Source organism: Pleurodeles waltl, chromosome 9 (genome assembly GCF_031143425.1).
Source record: "Pleurodeles waltl isolate 20211129_DDA chromosome 9, aPleWal1.hap1.20221129, whole genome shotgun sequence".
Classification (NCBI taxonomy): domain Eukaryota; kingdom Metazoa; phylum Chordata; class Amphibia; order Caudata; family Salamandridae; genus Pleurodeles; species Pleurodeles waltl.
The window spans coordinates 534,982,574-535,003,961 of record NC_090448.1 but is presented as its reverse complement, the minus strand read 5'-3'; the positions used below and the strand labels follow the sequence as shown (position 1 = coordinate 535,003,961).

Sequence of the window (21,388 nt, the reverse complement as noted above, 5' to 3'; positions counted from 1 at the left end):
AGTTACGGAGCCAGGCCTGTCTCCTTGCCACCACAGTTGTGCCCATTGCCCTGGCTACCGAGTCGGTGGTATCCAGTCCCGTCTGGATAATTTGGGTCGCAGCAGCCTGGGCATTTGAGACAAGATCCAAAAGACCCTGGGGAAGCTCTGTAAACGAAGAGGAAATGTCATCCATCAGAGCATGAATATACCTCCCCAGGATACAGGTTGCATTGGTGGCTTTTAACGCCAGACTGCAGGACGAAAAAATCTTCTTCGACTGCGCCTCTAGCTTCTTTGAATCTCTGTCCCCAGGCACCGTCGGAAAAGAACCAGGCGCTGACTTGGACGAACAGGAGGCCTGCACCACCAAGCTCTCCGGCGTAGGGTGCCTAGATAGGAAACCAGGGTCAGTTGGAGCCGTCCGATACCTCCTGGCCACGGCTCTGTGAACTGCTGGGGAAGATGCCGGCCTCTTCCACACCTCTAACACCGGATCCAGCAGAGCGTCATTAAATGGTAACAGAGGCTCCGCCGCGGCTGAGGCCGGATGTAACACCTCTGTTAAAAGGTTTTGTTTTGCCTCCACCACCGGCAAAGGCAGGTCCAAAAAACTAGCTGCCTTCCGTACCACTGCATGAAAGGAAGCAGCCTCCTCAGTATATTCCCCCGGGGACGAAAGGTCCCACTCAGGGGAAGTGTCCAGCCCACTGGTCGACTCCAGCCCACGCAGCCCATCACCCGAGTCCTCTAGCTCTCCTTCCTCTAGGGCTCGTTGGTACTCCTGCTCTTCTAATACACGGAGAGCACGTCTCCTTGAATGAAGTCGTTGCTCAATACGCGGAGTCGACAATGCCTCCGCCGAAGTCGAAGATCGGCGCCGATCTTCAGAAGCCATCGACGCCGCGTCCGGCGCCACAGGTAACTTCGGCGCCGACGGAAGAGCAGCTGAAGCAGATGGACCCACCGGAGTCACAGGCCGAAATCCCGACGTCGACGGAATGGAAATCCCCGGGGCCAATCCTTCTGAAGCCACCGGAGCGGCCACCGGCGCCGGCACTGGCGTCGAGCCCACGTTCCCAAACGGGAGAAAGGGCATAAAGGGTGCCGGCCGAAGAGGCGCAGGATCACCCAAAGAAAAGGCCAAAGGCCCAGCCGGAGCACCCCCTGGAGCCATCTGTTGGAAGATGGCATACATCGCATTCAAGAATGCGGAACTATCGGCTCCAGGGGTGGGAAAAGCCGGATACTGGGGTGCCTGTCTCGGAGGCGACCCCGACGCCGGCCTCGGCGTCTGCGCCGGAGAAAACACTTGAGGCTCCAATACCTCAATCACCGACGCCTGTCCAGGTGAAGTTGGAGACGCCGGAGAGGGCAACGGCGTCGAAGGATGCGGCGTAACCGTGGGACTGATCTCCCATGTCCTTCGGCGCCGATCCGAAGACCTGGAACGAGTCTCCTTTGAATGACGCCGAGATTCTCTACGGCGCCGGGAGTCTCGATGACGCCGATGTCTTGGGGAAGAAGACTTCTTGTGATGTTTCTCCTTTGACTTGGCCATAAACAGCTTCGCCTCACGTTCCTTGAGGGCCTTTGGATTCATGTGCTGACATGAATCACAAGTCGAGACGTCGTGGTCGGAGCTCAAACACCAAAGGCAATCGGAATGAGGATCCGTCACCGACATCTTGCCTCCACACTCACGACAAGGCTTAAATCCAGACTTTCTCTGCGACATTATTACCACAGCGAAAGACTATGCAGCAAGATATACACTGTAACCGCAAAAGTAACAGTTGCTCCCTCGAAGATAACCGTTTCGAATGCACGGAAAAAAGGGAACTGACGTCCGCACGTCGTCGAGGACCTCTTATTGCCTGTATGACGTCAGACGGTGTTGCGTGGGCTAGAGTGACGTCCTCGTCGACGTGCAGAGACTAGTAAGAAGATTTCCGTCGAATGCTGGCGCCATGGGAGTATTCATTAGGTGAGGAATCCACAGGTAGTTGTATCCATCAGAAACATTTAGATATCTGGGTATCTCTTAAACAACAAAACTCATTTTTACAGCTCCAAAAACATTCAATTGCTAGCAATATAGCTTTCCACAAAGAAACAATCTTAACTCAAACTAGCCCAACCTGTCAATGCCTGGGCCAGAGCCAGTTAGCACTACTCCAGACAGCCCAGAAAAAGAAAGCCAAAACTACTGAAATAGTCAAACTGGTATAACACACAATTGAACTTGCTATGAACTTGCAAATATCTTAAATGACTTTACTTGCGAGAAACATATTGACCTTTGTAGTAGCAGTATAGGGATTTCCTTACTGACACTCTAAACATTCCCTGAATCTAGGGTCTGTAGACTTAACTTTAATTTTTGTCCTTTGAGGGTGGATTAGACATTACTACTAATCTTTCCCCATATTACGGTTTTTAATCATTACAGGGGTCTGAGTTGGATTAAAAATGAATTTTGCAGACCTCTAGCCATTTTTACTTTTTCACACACCCATATACCAATCCCATACTCCAGCACTCAACAACTGCCATTTCTATAGTCAAAAGATCTCCAGCAAAGAGCCCCCCGCGAGGGGCCCATCAGGCATTGCAGTGCCGGCCTGACGAGGAGCAAAAGCCCGATGATGAAGCATGTCACCAATTGGTGAGTGAGGGGTCTTGTTCTAAAGGAAGCAGATTCACAGGATCCATTTTTTATCCACTGAACCTGTATATAATTCACTGTCTGGAACTGTGTTCCTTTGGCCTTTTAAAAGCCTAACAAAACTGTGGGTGATAGCACACAAAATACTATTTGCTTGCTACGTTGACTTCAAGAAAGCCTTTTCTAGCCACAATGGCGGACTGCATTAGAACAAATTCCCTGAGACATTATTACAGGCAATATTTGCTCTCTACTCTAATAATTGAATTAATGTCACCGGTACATCAACAGAGAGCCCAAATAAGTTATTAAAGGCAGTGTCTCTTATTTAACTTATAAGTGGCAGATATTGGGATAACTCTGAGCAATTTGTGAGCCTGTCTCATTACATTAAATGGACTCTTATTATCTATAATACAATTGGCAGGCAATAGACTACACAAGTGTTGATCGAAAGCACAGGTTAAACAACCGGAGCAGATACTGTTGCTTCAGAGTATAGGGAATCACCAATTGTACCACCATGAGTGAGGATGTCAGATGGGCAGATAATTTTGGAGTTTATGGCTTTTCTCAACTGTGAGCTCTGACTCAAGGCATTCAGGGCAGAACCAAATAATTCACAGTAAAAAGATAACATGACACCGTTGTGGGGTGGAGACAAGGAGCACAGGAACTAAACATGGCGCCATAGAGAAAGAAGGTTGGTGAAAAGTGAAAAGAAAATGTAAGTGACTGGCAAATGGAGCAAAAAAGGGAAGAAAATGCACAGCAGGAACGAAAAATAGAAGAAAGAAAGCAAGAGGGAAAGTAGATAAGGAATGAAAAATTGAGAAAAGAAAAGAAAATGTGAAAGAAGGAAAGAAACATGGAAAGGAGAAAAAAGGAAGAAGAAAGGAAGGATACTTTCTGTAGGGAGAACACTTCCTGGGGAACTCTGTAGAAATGTTTGGTTCACTCACTCAGTTGCAGACTTATAGTTCTGATTTGTGGGTGGGGTAGGGTATTTTATTTTTCAGGTTACTCACTTGTCATTTCAACAAACCCAAGATCAACCACAACAAAACTAACTGGTAATTTTCGCCTGCCGCCTAAAAGCCTGGAGAGACTTGGACACTAAATGGCAAAACCCATCCAAAGTGCTGCATCTTATAAATATTTGGGGGTAGAGTTCCAAACAAAAGGAACACCCATGTAAGCACTGACAAGCCTAGGAAATACAGCTAAAATATTAAAAATTGTCTTCTAGAAACTACAAATCTTTCCGGTCAATCAGCAACAACACTTTTAAAAGTAGTAGTAACATATGAATTTGAGGCAGTTCCAAGCCATTTGAGCAAAGCACGAGACAAGCTATACAGATCAGTTTTCTGAGAACCATAATCAACAAGCCATGAACACATTTGATTAGATTCAAGCTAACAGACCAATACCTGGCACAAACCGCCACCATCTTTAGATAGTGGGTTAAATTAAAGCACATTGACAAAAGGTCATATAAAAGCCTTCTCAGCCAATAATATGACTCCACGAATCTTGCCAGCAAAACAACCTGGAACAAAGCAGTCAATTATGTGCTTCAATAGTGCAATATGTAGCTTCCACGGCAAAAGGAAATTCCCTGCCAATATTTCAAGAAAATATGAATTACAAAACAACAACAAATAAACTCATCTTTTTAACTTTGAGTGCCCACAGTAAGTTAATCCTGCAAAGTTACATTGCAAATGAACTTCAGGCCTACCACCATATGCTGGCTTAACCATGGGAACTAAAAATCCAACACTTCTGATTCCAGTTTGGAATTTATTCACTTGGAATAAGTTTTACAACCCTGGAAGTACAACAGACAACAACTCATTGTTGCTTTTGTGAACATAAAAACAAGAGCTCAGCCAACGTTATATTTTGCTATCCAGCTTTTTATGTGCTTGTAATACGCTTTCGTACCAGCCCAATACAGTTTAAATTACAGACCAGTGAGGACAAAAGTAATCGGCAGACTGACCCTCGCTAAGTGGCTTTGAGAAATTGTTGAACTTAATATTAAAAAGTCTAGACAAACTATATGAACCAAGTAAAGACTGAAACTCCACATTTCTACTGTAAAAAAAAAAAAAACCTTAAGCTAACCTATTGCACAGAATTGCAGTAATCTATATAAGAATAGCCTGTCCAAAATATTAAAACCTTTACCTTCATTTTGTTGATTTTAAGAGAATGATTAATGGTTTTAAATTATCGCAACTGCTGCATAACATCTAGTTTAAATTAACTATCAACCATTTGTATATTTATTTTCACTTATGCAATATGAAAGTCAGATATTCAGATCATTTCTGTTCATTCTAGCCAAGAAGATTTCTATTTTGCTCTCTGGGCCATCCTGTAATAGGAGTAAATTGCTTCAAATCTAATATATATTCCAACATATTTAGACATCCATAAATACATTATGATCATTATCTGTAGGAAATTGGGTTATTAGTTGTGTGGCCTGCACAAGTAATAGGTCCACAATACCCCTTACTGGGAACTGTTTTGCTTCACTAATGACTGAGGTGAAACACTCATGCACTGACAAAAAACTCTGGAATTAGCTTCTTAGTCCAAAGAAGACATTTATGATTTCACTTCGCAAGGTTCATAACAGGAGATTAGCATGCTGAAAGCACACATTTAAAAATGGTCACAGCAATGAAATGAAAACATGTACATATGATTCTCCACTGCAATATACAGCAAATATATGTATCTATTTTATAATGCAAAGCAAATAATGAATTAAAAAATATGCATCACCATGAGCCAAGGGCACATCTGCTTTATCTCCCTCCTATTCAGCATCAGATCGCCAGGTCCCCGAATCGATCGATGAGACAGAGATCAATTTTCCTTATGGGAAGGATGACACATCCCAGCGCCTCGGGCATGCCTGAGATCTGAAACACTCAGTCCCCGTTCCATTTAGTCTCGGCCTCTTATACTTTGAACAAACAAGAGAGCAAAATTCTAGAACCTCTCTCTCACTGCAAAAGTATATTATTCAAACAATGCTGATTACTTTAGGCCAGCTTTGAAAACAACACGTCGAGACTTGGCCACAATCCCAAGGTGCCACTTCAAAACAAGGCCGTTCCCTGCCATCTTAGTACATTCTTATCAGCCTAAGCCCTTGGTGGGAAAAAACAGGAAAAATAAAAACACGAGCACAGTGTACAACGTGGAAAACTACTTGCAGCTTTTAACGTGGTGGTGGCTAATGCTAAAATAAAGTCAATAGGCAAAATGAAGCTGGTGGTCACTAATGTGACGGTGTGCTGCTAGGCTAATTGCAACATGGAGTCAGTGGTTAAAACTCACATATCATTACAGGTACCAAGAACCCCACTGTAGCGCTTGACTCGCTCAAGGCAGAGAGGCAAAACAGTCTAAGGTCTACTCAGGGGAGGTGGTGTGGACTTGGAATCACCATTCACTGGTACGCAATAACACCACTCAATAAAATGATTGTCCAGTCAGTACTTTTTCTTTAAAAAAGAGAAAAGTACATTTATTACACACACACACACACACACACACAACTAAATACTATACATTAATTTACAAATATATACATTGGCAAATGGAAAATACCAAAGATGACATTGCATAATCATCTTTGACCCCCTAAAGGGGCCATTCAACCATATCGAGTAAGTCTATTGGCTCGGTCAAGGTTCAAGAGCAACAAACCACATTTTAAAATCAATTCATACTTAAATGCAATTTTCAAAAATAATAATACTGTGTAGGGGAACTTATGAATGTTAATAAAGAAACTCCTGGAGAGGTCCTGGATTATTCTATACCCCCATAATTTTAGGGTCAATACTCTTGGAGCGCTGCTGTAGCTCCCCCAGGTCATTTGTGGAACATTGGTGGAGCCCCTTGCCCATTTTGGGGGTCACCACATGCTGCAAAATACATAAACAACAAAGTCCTGCAGGGCATTATGGGGTGCTGCTCCGTTAACAGTCACTATTATAGTAGTGGCTCTCCACCCGAGGCAGGAGAGCTGGGTAGTTTTTAGTTTCTTTAGTTTTTCCTGGGGTGCCTGGTCCCATGTTGGGGGCAGCTCAGGGAGCCCACCCCTGGCTGCCCCTGCTGGCTCCTCGCATGGGCAACAAATCCTTTGCTGCCCTGAGGGAACTGACAGCTCCTCTCCTATGCCTGCTTCTGCGGGCAGGCATATCTTTGTGTGCGCTGGACGCTCGCTCCCCCTAAAAATGGGCATGGTGAGTGGGGAGCGGAGCAGGCCCACTGCAACCTGGGGAGGAAGGGGTGTACGGCGTGACAGCACTCCTTACAGATCTCCTGTGGTTTGGGGTGCAGAGGATGAGGTCCTGGTCCCCTGGACAATCCTTGGCTCATATTACTCCTGATAGCGAGCTCTAGCCACCAGAGGCAGTTGGCAACAGATCTCCTCACCTCTGAAGAGGTGTTGGTGTCAGGCAGTTGGTTCTCCTGGCTCTCTGCGCAAGTCTTCCTCCTGTATTGGATTCTGGACACAAAAGTCCAGGGCTTTCACCCAAATGGTCCTCAGGGGCTGTAAGGGGGCCAGCCTCACTGACCCTTGGGGAGGACCACTGACCATAGAGTCAACTGGGCAGACACTTTAGTGCATTCTGGGCATCAGGGGATTCCTCCTTCTAGTTCTCTATGGCGGTCCCCGGCTCTAGCAGTCAAGCACAGAACAAGTGTCTCCCCCTTGTGCAAGATTTTTGGAAGGGTAGATGAAGGTTTCAAAAGTCAAGCAACCCTGGCCAATCCTACAGTGCCACATCACGTCTGCACCTCCGTCCCAAACCTCCTGAACAGCATACTGAGGCAGTTCAAAATGGTGTCATCCAGGAGACACAGGTCACATGTGCTCCTGAGGTCTCAACTCTGCCCCTCGAAGACATCACTGCCTGGGTCTTGCACACCAAAAGTTCAAAAAGAGCCTCTTCCTGAGTTGGCTACAGTTGTCTGTGCGCCTTCTTTTTTTATTGGTCTTGGGCAGGCCCATTCCTGGTACACTGTGACAGCAGATTGATTGATAAAGATCATTCAGCCCAACCCTTTCCTCCGCAGAAGTTGGGTGAAGCACGGTTCATAGCTCCCCGTGTGTGAAATGGCCCTTGTTCCGGAAGCTGGAGAGAAATATAATTAACCTGGCACTGCAGGGTCACAAAAGGCCTGGGCTCTGATCCTGAGCTGAGCCAGAGAAATATGACAATTCTGGATGACAGTTAAAGTGTACAGATGTCATTTTGGAAATTACAGAATTGATTTTCCTGCACAGGTCACAACCCAATATGAGATATCAATTGTCTCCGTAGACCAAAGCGAAGCAAAACTGCACTCTAAGGCGTTCACTTCTTAAGGGTATAATAAAGTGTCACTACAGACAAAACAGTAAATCACACTGACTTTACCTATCAGTGTACACTAACATTATAAGGTCAATATCTATTCGTGCAGAGTACCCATTGCGCCAGGCTACCTGTGTACAGTTACCAGGCTGGGCACAACAATAGTCTCTCACATGCAGCCCTCACATGTACAACCCCTTACCCTTGCTGTATCACAGCGGCCTTATATTAAAAGGCAGACACTCGTGGTGAACAAGCACAGTCCATTTGCCATGTGATTACTGTGGTTGAGACAGTCACCCACAGTAAAAAGTCTAAAACTGGGTGATCAAAAAAAGCAAAAAAATACAGGCATACTGAATGGGCAGAACCCAACTGCAACAGTATCATTTTGTGATTCAACAATATGTCTCTCTTTTGACCGAACACCAAAGAAACTAAAATTGCAAATGAAAATGTCACTTACCCAGTGTACATCTGTTCGTGGCATCAGTCGCTGGAGATTCACATGTTCTGCATAGCTCGCCATCTGGTGTTGGGTCAGAGTGTTACAAGTTGTTTTTCTTCGAAGAAGTCTTTCGAGTCACGGGACCGAGTGACTCCTCCTTCTGTCTCCATTGCGCATGGGCGTCGACTCCATCTTCGATTGTTTTCCCCGCAGAGGGTGAGGTAGGAGTTGTGTTGTAGTAATAGTGCCCATGCAATGGAGTGACTAAGTATGTACCTATTTAAGGTTAAAATAATATATATACAAATGTACAAAGTTGAAGCTAACTTCCGAACTGCTACAGGCTCCCGGGGAGGTGGGTGGGCACATGTGAATCTCCAGCGACTGATGCCACGAACAGATGTACACTGGGTAAGTGACATTTTCAGTTCGATGGCATCTGTCGCTGTAGATACACATGTTCTGCATAGACTAGTAAGCAGTTATCTCCCCAAAAGCGGTGGCTCAGCCTGTAGGAATGGAAGTGGTTTGAAATAATGTTCTTAACACGGCTTGACCTACTGTGGCTTGCTGTGCGGATAGCACGTCTACACAGTAGTGCTTGGTGAACGTGTGTGGCGTAGACCATGTGGCTGCCTTACATATTTCTTGCATTGGGATGTTTCCTAGAAAGGCCATGGTAGCACCTTTTTTTCTGGTTGAATGTGCCCTTGGTGTAATGGGCAGTTGTCGTTTTGCTTTAAGGTAGCAGATTTGGATGCATTTAACTATCCATCTGGCTATACCTTGTTTTGATATTGGGTTTCCTGCATGAAGTTTTTGGAATGCAATAAATAGTTGTTTAGTCTTTCTGATGTTTTTCGTTCTGTCAATGTAGTACATTAATGCTCTTTTGACATCTAATGTATGTAGTGCCCTCTCAGCTACGGAATCTGGCTGTGGGAAGAACACTGGTAGTTCCACTGTTTGATTTAGGTGGAACGGTGAAATAACCTTTGGTAAAAATTTAGGATTAGTCCTTAGGACGACTTTATTTTTGTGTAGTTGTATAAAAGGTTCTTGTATTGTAAACGCCTGAATTTCGCTTACTCTTCTTAGAGATGTAATGGCGATGAGAAATGCAACCTTCCAGGTTAGGAACTGTATTTCGCAAGAGTGCATGGGTTCAAAAGGTGGACCCATGAGTCTTGTTAAGACAACATTTAAGTTCCATGAAGGAACAGGTGGTGTTCTTGGTGGTATAATTCTTTTAAGGCCTTCCATGAATGCTTTAATGACTGGTATCCTATATAGGGAAGTTGAATAGGTAGTCTGCAGGTATACAGATATTGCTGCAAGGTGTATTTTAATGGAAGAGAAGGCTAGGTTAGATTTTTGTAAGTGAAGCAAGTATCCCACTACATCCTTTGGAGTTGCGTGTAAAGGTTGGATCTGATTATGATGGCAGTAGCAAACAAACCTCTTCCATTTACTTGCATAGCAGTGCCTAGTGGACGGCCTTCTGGCTTGCTTCAGGGCTTCCATACATTCTTGGGTAAGTTGTAAGTGTCCGAATTCTAGGATTTCAGGAGCCAGATTGCTAGATTCAGCGATGCTGGATCTGGATGTCTGATCTGTTGGTTGTGTTGTGTTAACAGATCCGGCCTGTTGGGCAATTTGATGTGGGGTACTACTGATAGGTCTAGCAGTGTTGTGTACCAGGGTTGCCTTGCCCAAGTTGGTGCTATTAATATGAGTTTGAGTTTGTTTTGACTCAATTTGTTTACCAGATAAGGAAGGAGAGGGAGAGGAGGAAAAGCGTAGGCAAATATCCCGGACCAGTTCATCCATAGGGCATTGCCTTGGGACTGCCTGTGTGGGTATCTGGATGCGAAGTTTTGGCATTTTGCGTTCTCTCTTGTTGCAAACAAGTCTATTTGAGGTGTTCCCCAGAGTCTGAAGTAAGTGTTTAGAATTTGGGGGTGAATTTCCCATTCGTGGACCTGTTGGTGATCTCGAGAGAGATTGTCTGCAAGTTGATTCTGGATCCCTGGAATAAACTGTGCTAGTAGTCGAATGTGGTTGTGAATTGCCCATCGCCATATCTTCTGTGCTAGAAGGCTCAACTGCGTTGAGTGTGTCCCCCCCGGTTTGTTTAGATAATACATTGTTGTCATGTTGTCTGTTTTGACAAGAATGTATGAGAGTTATAATTGGTTGGAAAGCCCTTAATGCTTGAAAAACTGCTAGCATTTCTAGGTGATTTATATGCAGTTTTGTTTGATGTACGTTCCATTGTCCTTGTATGCTGCGTTGATCGAGGTGTGCTCCCCACCCTGTCATGGAAGCATCTGTTGTTATTACGTATTGTGGCACTGGGTCTTGGAAAGGCCGCCCTTTGTTTAAATTTATACTATTCCACCATAGAAGCGAGAGGTAAGTTTGGCGGTCTATCAACACCAGATCTAGAAGGTGACCCTGTGCTTGTGACCATTGTGATGCTAGGCACTGTTGTAAGGGCCTCATGTGCAGTCTTGCGTTCGGGACAATGGCTATGCATGAAGACATCATGCCTAGGAGTTGTAATATCATCTTTGCTTGTATTGTTTGTGTTGGATACATGCGTTGTATGATCTTGTTGAAATTTTGAATTCTTTGTGGACTTGGAGTGGCTACTCCTTTTGTTGTGTCTATTATGGCTCCCAGGTATTGTTGTACTTTGCACGGCAAAATGTTGGATTTTGCAAAGTTGACGGTGAAACCTAGTTTGTAGAGGGTTTGTATGATTTGATTTGTGTGGTGTAAGCACTTTGTTAGTGAATTGGTTTTGATTAGCCAGTAGTCTAGATACGGGAATACATGTATTTGCTGCCTTCTGATGTGTGCAGCCACTACTGCTATACATTTTGTAAAGACTCTTGGTGCGGTTGTTAAACCAAAAGGCAATACTTTGAATTGGTAATGTATTCCTTTGAATACGAACCGTAGGTATTTTCTGTGCGATTGATGTATTGGTATATGGAAATACGCGTCTTTGAGGTCTAAGGTTGTCATGTAGTCCTGTAGTTTTAGCAATGGTAACACTTCTTGTAGCGTGACCATGTGAAAGTGGTCTGATTTGATGTAGGTGTTTAGTATTCTGAGGTCTAGGATTGGTCTCAGTGTTTTGTCCTTTTTTGGTATTAAGAAGTACAGTGAATAGACTCCTGTGTTTGTTAGTGTGTTTGGTACTACTTCGATTGCATTCTTTTGCAATAGTGCTTGAACTTCTATTTCCAGAAGTTCGGAATGTTGTTTTGATAAATTCTGTGCTTTTGGTGGTATGTTTGGAGGGAATTGTAGGAATTCTATGCAATAACCATGTTGGATAATTGCTAAGACCCAAGTGTCTGTAGTTATTTCCTCCCATGCTTTGTAATAATGACCTATTCTTCCCCCCACTGGTGTTGTGTGGAGGGGGTGAGTGACATCTGAGTCACTGCTTGGTTGTAGGGGTTTTGGGGCTTTGAAATTTTCCTCTATTCCTAGGGAATTGCCCTCCTCTGTATTGGCCCCGAAAGCCTCCCCTGTACTGTCCCTGGTAGCTGGACGGTGTTGCCTGCGAGGTGCTGGCTTGTGTGGCCTGACCCCGAAACCCCCCTCGAAAGGGTGTCTTGCGGAAGGTGCTGTAGGTTCCTCTGCTCTGCGGGGAGTAGAGTGCGCCCATGGCTTTAGCAGTGTCAGTGTCTTTTTTTAGTTTTTCGATTGCCGTGTCCACTTCTGGTCCGAACAGTTGTTTTTCGTTGAATGGCATATTGAGCACTGCCTGCTGTATCTCTGGTTTGAACCCAGACGTTCTTAGCCATGCGTGCCTTCTAATGGTCACAGATGTATTAATTGTTCTTGCAGCTGTATCTGCTGCGTCCATAGAGGATCGTATCTGGTTATTTGATATGTTCTGTCCTTCCTCAACCACCTGCTTTGCCCTCTTTTGTAGTTCCTTGGGTAGATGCTCGATGAGGTGTTGCATCTCATCCCAATGGGCTCTGTCATAGCGCGCAAGTAGTGCTTGAGAGTTAGCGATGCGCCACTGGTTTGCAGCTTGTACTGCGACTCTTTTCCCAGCTGCATCGAACTTGCGGCTCTCTTTATCTGGGGGTGGTGCATCCCCAGATGTGTGGGAGTTGGCTCTTTTCCGAGCTGCTCCTACTACGACGGAATCTGGTGGCAGCTGTGTGGTGATGAAAACAGGGTCTGTAGGAGGTGCCTTATATTTCTTTTCCACCCTTGCCGTTATTGCCCTACTTTTGACCGGCTCCTTGAAGATTTCCTTTGCGTGCCGAAGCATACCTGGCAGCATAGGCAGGCTTTGGTAGGAGCTGTGGGTGGAGGAGAGGGTGTTGAATAAAAAGTCATCCTCGACTTGCTCTGAGTGGAGGTTTACGTTGTGGAATTGTGCTGCTCTAGCCACCACTTGAGAGTATGCTGTGCTGTCTTCTGGTGGTGAGGGCTTTGTTGGATATGCCTCCGGACTGTTGTCCGACACTGGGGCGTCATATAAGTCCCAAGCGTCTTGATCCTGGTCACCTTGGCTCATGGTGGTGTGAGCCGGGGAATGTGACGGAGTTTGTGCTGGTGAGACGTTAATTACAGGCGGAGGAGAGGGTGGCGGAGTCACCTTTTTCACCATTTTTGTTTGTGGCGCCTGGTCTGTTTGAAACTCTAGTCTCCTTTTTCTCCTAATAGGGGGAAGGGTGCTTATTTTTCCTGTTCCCTGCTGTATGAAAATACGTTTTTGCGTATGGTCCACTTCGGTGGATTGCAGCTCTTCCTCAAACCTATGCTTCCGCATCTGAGAGGACAGTGATTGCTCCTCTGTATAAGAGCCTGGACCTGGGTCGGTTACAGGTTGTTTCGGCACCGAAACCCTGCCTGTATCTTTTTTCGGCTCCGAGGTGGCTTTTTTCTTTTTTTGAGTCGAAACCTCTCGGCGTCGATCTTCGTCGGTGCCGCTGTCTCGGCGTCGAGCCGTTTCGACACCGCTATCTCGGTGTCGTTGCTTTTCTCCAGCACTTTCTCGATCCCGAGAAGGCTGCGTGCCGGTGTCTCGACCGGAGTCGGACGATCTCGGCACTGTTTGGGCCTTTTTCGGTGCCGATGGTCGGTCACCGAATTTATGGGTGGAGCCATGGCCTGGTGGCAGTGGCGTCCCCTGGGCCTTGTCACTTTTCTTATGTGTTGTTTTCGACGTCCTACTCACGGTTCTTTGATTGTCGAATTCCTCGGAGTCCGATTCGTGGATCGAAAAGGTTTCTTCTTCCTCTTGTTCCTCGAACTCTCGGTGCGCTGTCGGCGTGGACGCCATCTGAAGTCTCCTGGCTCGACGGTCACGGAGTGTCTTTCGGGACCGGAACGCGCGACAGGCCTCACAAGTCTCCTCACTGTGCTCAGGTGACAGGCACAGGTTACAGACCAAATGTTGGTCTGTATACGGGTATTTGTTGTGGCATTTGGGACAAAAAACGGAACGGGGTCCGTTCCATCGGCGTTGTTCGACACGCGGTCGGGCCGACCAGGCCCCGACGGGGGATCGAAAACTACCCCGAAGGGCACCGGAGCGCGTCGATCTTCGATGCGGTGTTGAATCTAACTACGCCGATCCCGAACGCAACAATACCGACGAAAATCTTCCGATATTTACTAACTTTCCGTTCCGAAACTCGGAGCGACAGGAACACGTCCGAACCCGATGGCGGAAAGAAAACAATCGAAGATGGAGTTGACGCCCATGCGCAATGGAGACAGAAGGAGGAGTCACTCGGTCCCGTGACTCGAAAGACTTCTTCGAAGAAAAACAACTTGTAACACTCCGACCCAACACCAGATGGCGAGCTATGCAGAACATGTGTATCTACAGCGACAGATGCCATCGAACATGCTGTTTCTACTTTAGAAAGTCTAATGCACCTATAAAAAGATTATACAAATTTGATTTAGAAATTCTACTACAGCATTGCAACTAACTGACAAATGCCAACAGTGTAGTGCCTTTATTTAACAAGACTATTTTCTCTCTTTTAAATGTAAGGTGACTACATAGTAATCACCGGACGTAGAATCTGCTAACAACAGTTTTCGGCCTGATGAAAGGTTTCAGTGATGTGTAGTATAGCAAGAGTGATCAAAAAGACATACAAACAATATAACATTTTTAATATTCTCACCTGTTAAAAAATGGTATACGAGCTTCACAGTACTCAAAACCATTCTTTACACTCTCATGCAGTTTCAGAGTAACTGTTAATTTTAACTGCAGATCATCTTCCTTCACCTGGTAAAATCCCAAAATTGGTGGCACAGGCACCTAGTAATGCAACAACATAAAATAGTTTAGCACTAGGAAAGACCCATGTATCTGAATCCACCTTCCCAACTCATGCAGCCTCTACAGTGTACTATTAGTTTCAGATTAGTGGTCTAATAACACTAATAGACATGGTCTATTAACTTGATGTACAGGAGTAGAGCATTGCATATCAAGTGACCATAGCTACACATGCTCCAGTCCCCACAAAGTTAATTCCCTTCTATGCATCCTGCAGCAGTGCATACTGAAAACAGGTTACACTGTCATTCTTATGGCATCAAACTCATAAGTTAATCATTCCCCACACACAAAATGCAAAAAAAGACTCCAATTATTAAGGTAACATTTTTAGGTCTAAATGTAGTTTCTGCTTTAGATCTTTCTTCCAGAATGATGTGTTATTACAAGAAAACTCATTTTTTGGCCAAAAACTATAGCCAATCTAAGATTTCTGCTTTTTGAACTCTCCCTGTATTATTATTATTAACATTTATGTTGTAGCCTTGTACTTTTATTACCCTGCAGATGTCCCTGTTGTGTCTATAGTTTTGTGGCATTATGAACGATGTAAAACTCATGGAGTGTCATAGGCGTGTTTCTATGTACTCAGTCGAGGCAAGGATAGCAGTTATGTGCCAGTGGCTGGGAATATTGTCGCAAAAAAACTTTTACTTCAAACGAAAAAAATCTATCATCATTTTCAGTGAAAATTAATAAGGGACAAGGAATTGAGCGCCCCCTGATGTGCTGTGTTTTCCTCCAAATAAGAGCCAGTGGTGTGGCATTCCTATTGTCCAATGCCCTGGACATCAAGAACAAGTTTTCATATTTATTTTGTCGTTGGGAAAAGCAGGCCTAACTCCCTACAGCATCAACCTTTTTGGCTGTTAATGCTGTTCAAACTTGTATTTATGGTTCATTAATTATCTGGGTTAGCACTATAAGGAAATGCTGTGAGCTTGGCTTGCGCTACTGAAAATGGTTCCGGGTATAAAAATATGTACACAAGTTTACTAATTTTAACATTATGAGGCTGCCTAAAATGCCCCCAGAATGCTCTCTGATTAGATGCAAATATCTACAAAAGCCTGAAAGCATGATTGATAACTCTTCACTTACAAAAAAAAAGTACATAAAAAACATGTAAATAGAAAAAAAAATGTTTTGCTATGTTTTAGGGGGTAGTTCTTTGAAGTATCATCTAGTAAACCATGTTTGATATGTGCTCGTATTTCCATATACAATTAATACTGGAAATTCAGCGCAAATCCAGTTTTGGCAAGATTATGGGAAACATGAAAATAAACAAGCACTGGACAGCCAATAGCCTGGAGTCAGAATTTTGGTTTGGCAATGTGTGTTTTGCTTGCATTTGTTTTTTCTAAATCTTTGTTACTCAAGACCTAATTAGGGGCCCAAATCTTAAAAGAAAACCCCAAATTCACATAATTGCACTCATAGTATAGGTCCTTGCTTTGGTACAGATTTAAGATTCTAATGAAATCACAAGCATTTACAGAAGTAGGCCTGGAACATTCACCTTTAGGTAAAGTTTGTGAACTGCCTTTTAGCATGGGTAAATATGCATGTGTACATTTGCTTGTGTGGAAATCTCCGGAGTGTTTGCAAGTTTAACTTCCCTACATCCTCTTTTTTCCACCCTGGAAAACGGTTTACTTCTGCCCTTGTCAGGAGTAAACTTCCAACCTTTCCCAGGGTGGGAAAAGATTAAAGAAGAGTTGGTGAAACCCCTTAAACAAGCACATTTATAGGTGTGTACAGACTCCAAAGGACATTTCAACCTTGGAACAAATGCCTCAGAATGTTGTCAGCCCCATTATGTAGTTTGCGAAAAGGTGGCAAAATCTGCATAGCTAACATCCAAAACCTGCTATACTAAGAATCCTGCTTTCTGAGCTCTGATATGAGAATTCTGCCACAATTTGTCACCTTGTTGCATGACACCAAAAGGACAAGTGGATTTATTTTACAGGACAGGTAGCTTTATGATGCATCCTGCCCCATGGACAAGTAGATATTTTATAAAATTCTACACCCCTGAAGAGCTCAAGGTTCTGAACACGAGTGGCAAAGAGACATAGATTCTACTGTGGCTCAGTTTCTTTTGCAGATGTTTACACATTTGTTAATAGATTGTGCATACATCAGTGGGCAATGTAATATTACACTTATGCACTCATGTGAGCAAGAGAAAAGGACAAGCTCAATATGGCTTCCTCCACTAAGCAATGATACAAAATGTGTGAAATGACACTTGCCTGTAATGGCTGCCTATCCAGTCACTTAACAAACCCAGTCTAAAGACTTCGACTTTTTTCTGAAATGTCATGTCTCTCCTTCAAATTCTGTTCTATCCCTTACCCTAATCACTTCTCTCTGTCCCCTTCCCTTTGTTCTCTTGATTACATCTTACACTCTTGCTCTAGTTTCCTCTTCCTCCACTTATCGCCTCTTTTCACCACTCTTCTTTCACCCCTTCCTCACTCCAGCTCTTCTCCTGCAGGCATCTTTATCCTATGGCTAATGTTCTTGTTCCTCTTTCTATATTATTAACACCACTTCCATCTCAGCCCATTTTTACTTACTTTTCAACATAGAAGTTCAGAATGCTCTTTGATCCTCACCCACCCCAATTTTTATTGGATAGAAAGGTGCTCAGGTCATTGTGACACGGGGATGATATATTTCTGGAGCAAAGTTTTTTACTTGAAGAGTTATCCTGGATCAATAAACCCAGAATTTCCCAGGAGAAAATTCAAGGACAACAGGATTCTCAATGGGACAGTGTACAATGGTTCAACCCTAGAATTGAGTTACATATGAAAACTGCACAATCTCACAATGATCTGCATGAGAAGGATATTTCAAATTGATTGGTAAAGGATGGAAACAGCACGCTAACTACAGGCCTCATACTTATCCAATCACTAACATTGGGCTCCTATAGAATATCACACTACCTATCTGCAAGAAGCATCAGTGCAACATCAGGGGTAGTAAGCGCTATAAACATACTCATATAGTACCTTAGCATACCATGAATCCTCTGGAGTTACTCTGGTCACACCAATCCAAACTGGCCATTTATTCCATTAGGCACTGGAGGCTGATTTTTGAAGGTTGACGTGATCGCAAACACAGGGATTCATAAAAATTATATATTTTTTCAATTAATTAATCCCATTTTGCATTTCAGAAAAGCATTTCCAACTCAGACAACAGGTTTCCATTCTGATTTGCAATTAAGAGGGGGCATAAAAAAGCATTCTCGTCCAGTGAGTTGCAATCATATAGATCATTTGTATGCGACCACAATTGCACATGCAAAATGTTGATCAGTTCCCGAGGCCTGAAAGGACGAGGTAACTGATTCACAAGAGGGAAAGGTATCCTCTTGACACCATCCCATTTATTAACACTGTCCTATAACCTTCAAGCCAGTGGTGCAGGAGACCACTGGCTGCTACTCCCTATTTGAACAATGGTATTTTTTTAAAGCAGTATAGGTTGCTTTAAAAACAAGTTTCCCGTTTGGTACTGCAATGATGGTCTGTTGTACCTTACACCCCAGCCTCTCAGTGTTTGTAGCCAATCACAGGGCGTTGCAAATAGCAAACTGCTTAGTTACTATTCATTAGGCAGTTCAATCTGTGACCTACAGCTACTAGAGATTTTATGATGCGACCTACTGGTACAAAGTTGCATTGCAAAATCAGAGAGAGGTTGCAAAATGTTGGTGCACAATTTGTGATGCAACACTTGGGCCCAAAGTCTCCTAGATCTAGAGTTTGTAATTTAATTAAGTGTTCTACTGGAAAAGCAGTGAGGACCCCCCTAGGTCTGAATGTGTGTGTACATTTTGAGTGCACGTTAGGGAAATTTCTTAAGTGTCAAAATTGGTCTGGGATTGTTCATTTTCTTGTTCAGAGGGAGCTTGGGCTAGAAGTTTTGGTTGGACTGCCCTTTTGCGATATGACAAAGACTGGTTTGCCTATGGTTTGTCCCACTCTTCAACACTGCTTTGTCGCAGTGAGTAAGAAACAAAGGAATGGAAAGCCAACCTGTACAATGTCAGCAGTTGTTATTAATTGAAACATTTCATCTATCTGTTCTTCTCAGTGAGCCACTTTAAGTTACATGGACATGCCAAGACGCGTGCCATATCTCACTGTGCTGTAGCAATTAAAGCTCCACCATTCTGATGGGGCCCATTAAGGCAAAACCGGTCTGGGGTTGCTTGTATTCTGAATCAAAGGGGATGTGATTGTCTGAGATGGACTGCTCCTTTTGTGGTGGGCTGGAGACAGATTCACATATGGTTAAGGTTGGCAATGTGGCACAGTGTGTTAAGTGCCCAACACTGACATCTGATGTGATATGCACTTTTAATTCTTGACAAAGCAGGGCCAGGCTCAGCCCTCTATGGTTTTCAAGGTTGGTAAAAAGACAACCTTTAAAATGGGCAAAAGGAAAACATGCCATTCAAAGTGCTTAGGAATGGCGGATGGATGGCACAAACTATTATGATGGCAGGTCCGACTTTGCAATGGCAGAGAGAACAATATATGGACTAGAATACTATGAAGAACAATGCAAGTGGTCAGAATTAATTTAAACATTCCATCCATCAAATTTCTTCTAATTACCTTGAAAATACGGCGTACAGAAAAAGCGAAATATGACATCTACAATCTGGGGTTGTATAATTGCATATTGAAGTGAGGTAACAAATTACCACACACTGTCTTTTTTATCAAGAATCTACAATATCATACATGTTAATAAAATGGTGTAAAGTTGTTGTTGGGCATCAGTTATTTACCTGTGATGTGTAGTAGCATAAACTGAATGAGTCCAATGGAGGCGTGAAAGGGAACTTGTAAGGACCACTGAATGCGGAGTCATCGGTTCCTTCAACACTACTAGACGTGAGGACTGCGGAGTCAACGGAGGTCACACAGGGATGGACCAGGATATCCTGCAATGGGGAGCCATTGGCAGGAAGGTTCAGGCTGACGGTCACATTTGGCATTGCTGCATCCAAGTTGCACTTTGAAAACAAAACACATTCTTGTTGAGTAATGAATCAAAGGAAAATGAGAGTGAATCTTCATTGGCCACCCCACATAAAAAAACATAAAGCAAAGATTTTCGAGATAATGGAAAGTAGAAAAAATGTGTTACTGCAGTACATTCTATTATACAGTGACCATGTCTTCTCTTTCTATGTCATGCTTCAAACAGCGTCTTATATGCTTCTAACAGATGTTATAATAGGCGGGCTATGACTGTCCAATCTCTGGACACCAAACTTCATTTGGAGTCTCAGAAGACCACCTTTGCAAAACACTGCTGAAATTCAATATATACACATATATAATAATATTGGATATCGTCAAAACCTGACTGGCTTTTTCTATTAGTGCTCCTATAATTCTAGTTCTGGTAGTGAGAGATGAAGCTATTAACCAACTTCATAGCACAATTTAAAGAAGACAGAAGCATTGAGAAGTCCTAAGTGGGCTCTGCTGAAATACGAAGGAGCAACCAATAAGTTGCACACTAATCTCTGCAGCAGGTCAACTCAACTTTTAATTGACAAACGTCTCGTCACGTCAACTGTCTTTCAATAAATAAACTTTAAAGACTTCTAATACCGTGACATGGATAACTATACAAAACATTCACTAACACATGTTGGCAAGATGAAAGGAGTGCATTTATGAAGTTTGCCTCTTCAAAACATGTCCTTATTAGTGTCTTGATGTATTTTCCATTAATTTATTAATCATCAGAATAACAGCGTCAAACTATAATCATTCAAGAGCTCTGCACTTTGGGCCGGATGATCTTAGAAACTTCTGAATACCCTGAACTTACAGCTGATCTTCTCTTTTCTCAGATTTTTACTCATTAACCCTGTGATAACAAAGAAAAGGCTACCCCATGGTTAAACAAACATTTAATGCTTCTAAAAAAACAATGTGAAAGTGGGAGAGGCTATGGAGATGTCAATATGATAAGGAGGCAAAGGTGGCTTATTGTGCTGCCACCCGCTTCTTCCATCAAGAGATTAGAAGCGTTCAAGCTGCCTGTTATGAGGATCTATTGCTTAAAGCAGCAAATCCCCCCAAGGGAGTTGTTTTGGATTGTACAATCCCTCAGCACTCCTACATTAGGAAACCCTCCACCTACTCCCTTGGAAGAACACTGCAATGATCTTGGAGCTTACTTTCAGACCAAAGTCGACTTGAACTGCAGTGAATTGTTAAAGGCAAGAGAAGGATCAGCTATAATAGGAGAGACAGTATCCATGTCTGAAGAAATAGATAATCTCCAGTTTCCCCCCTTTCAGGGAAGACTCAATCCTGGCCTTCCTGGGGAAAGTGAAATCTGGGTCACCTTTGGGTGTAGACCCACCCCCCCCTCATATTTTTTCAGAAAGAAGACAAGTAATAATACCTGTCATTCAGGAGCTACTAAATCTTTCTATTAATTCAAGTGTGGTTCCCCAAGAATGGAAACATGCAGTAGTCAAATCGCTGTTAAAA

The 21,388-nt window shown here is 43.6% G+C and overlaps 1 protein-coding gene across 1 annotated transcript in view; it reads right to left on the bottom strand.

Moving 5' to 3' along the window:
- AP5M1 (adaptor related protein complex 5 subunit mu 1) overlaps window positions 1-21,388 on the bottom strand; it is a 132,104-nt gene that overhangs the window by 62,584 nt on the left and 48,132 nt on the right. Inside the window, exons 3-4 of the mRNA XM_069207441.1 lie at window positions 19,660-19,887; window positions 14,674-14,813 (exon numbers count right to left, since the gene is read on the bottom strand). Coding sequence (XP_069063542.1) covers window positions 14,674-14,813; window positions 19,660-19,887 — 368 coding nt within the window. The remainder of the gene's footprint in view (window positions 1-14,673; window positions 14,814-19,659; window positions 19,888-21,388) is intronic.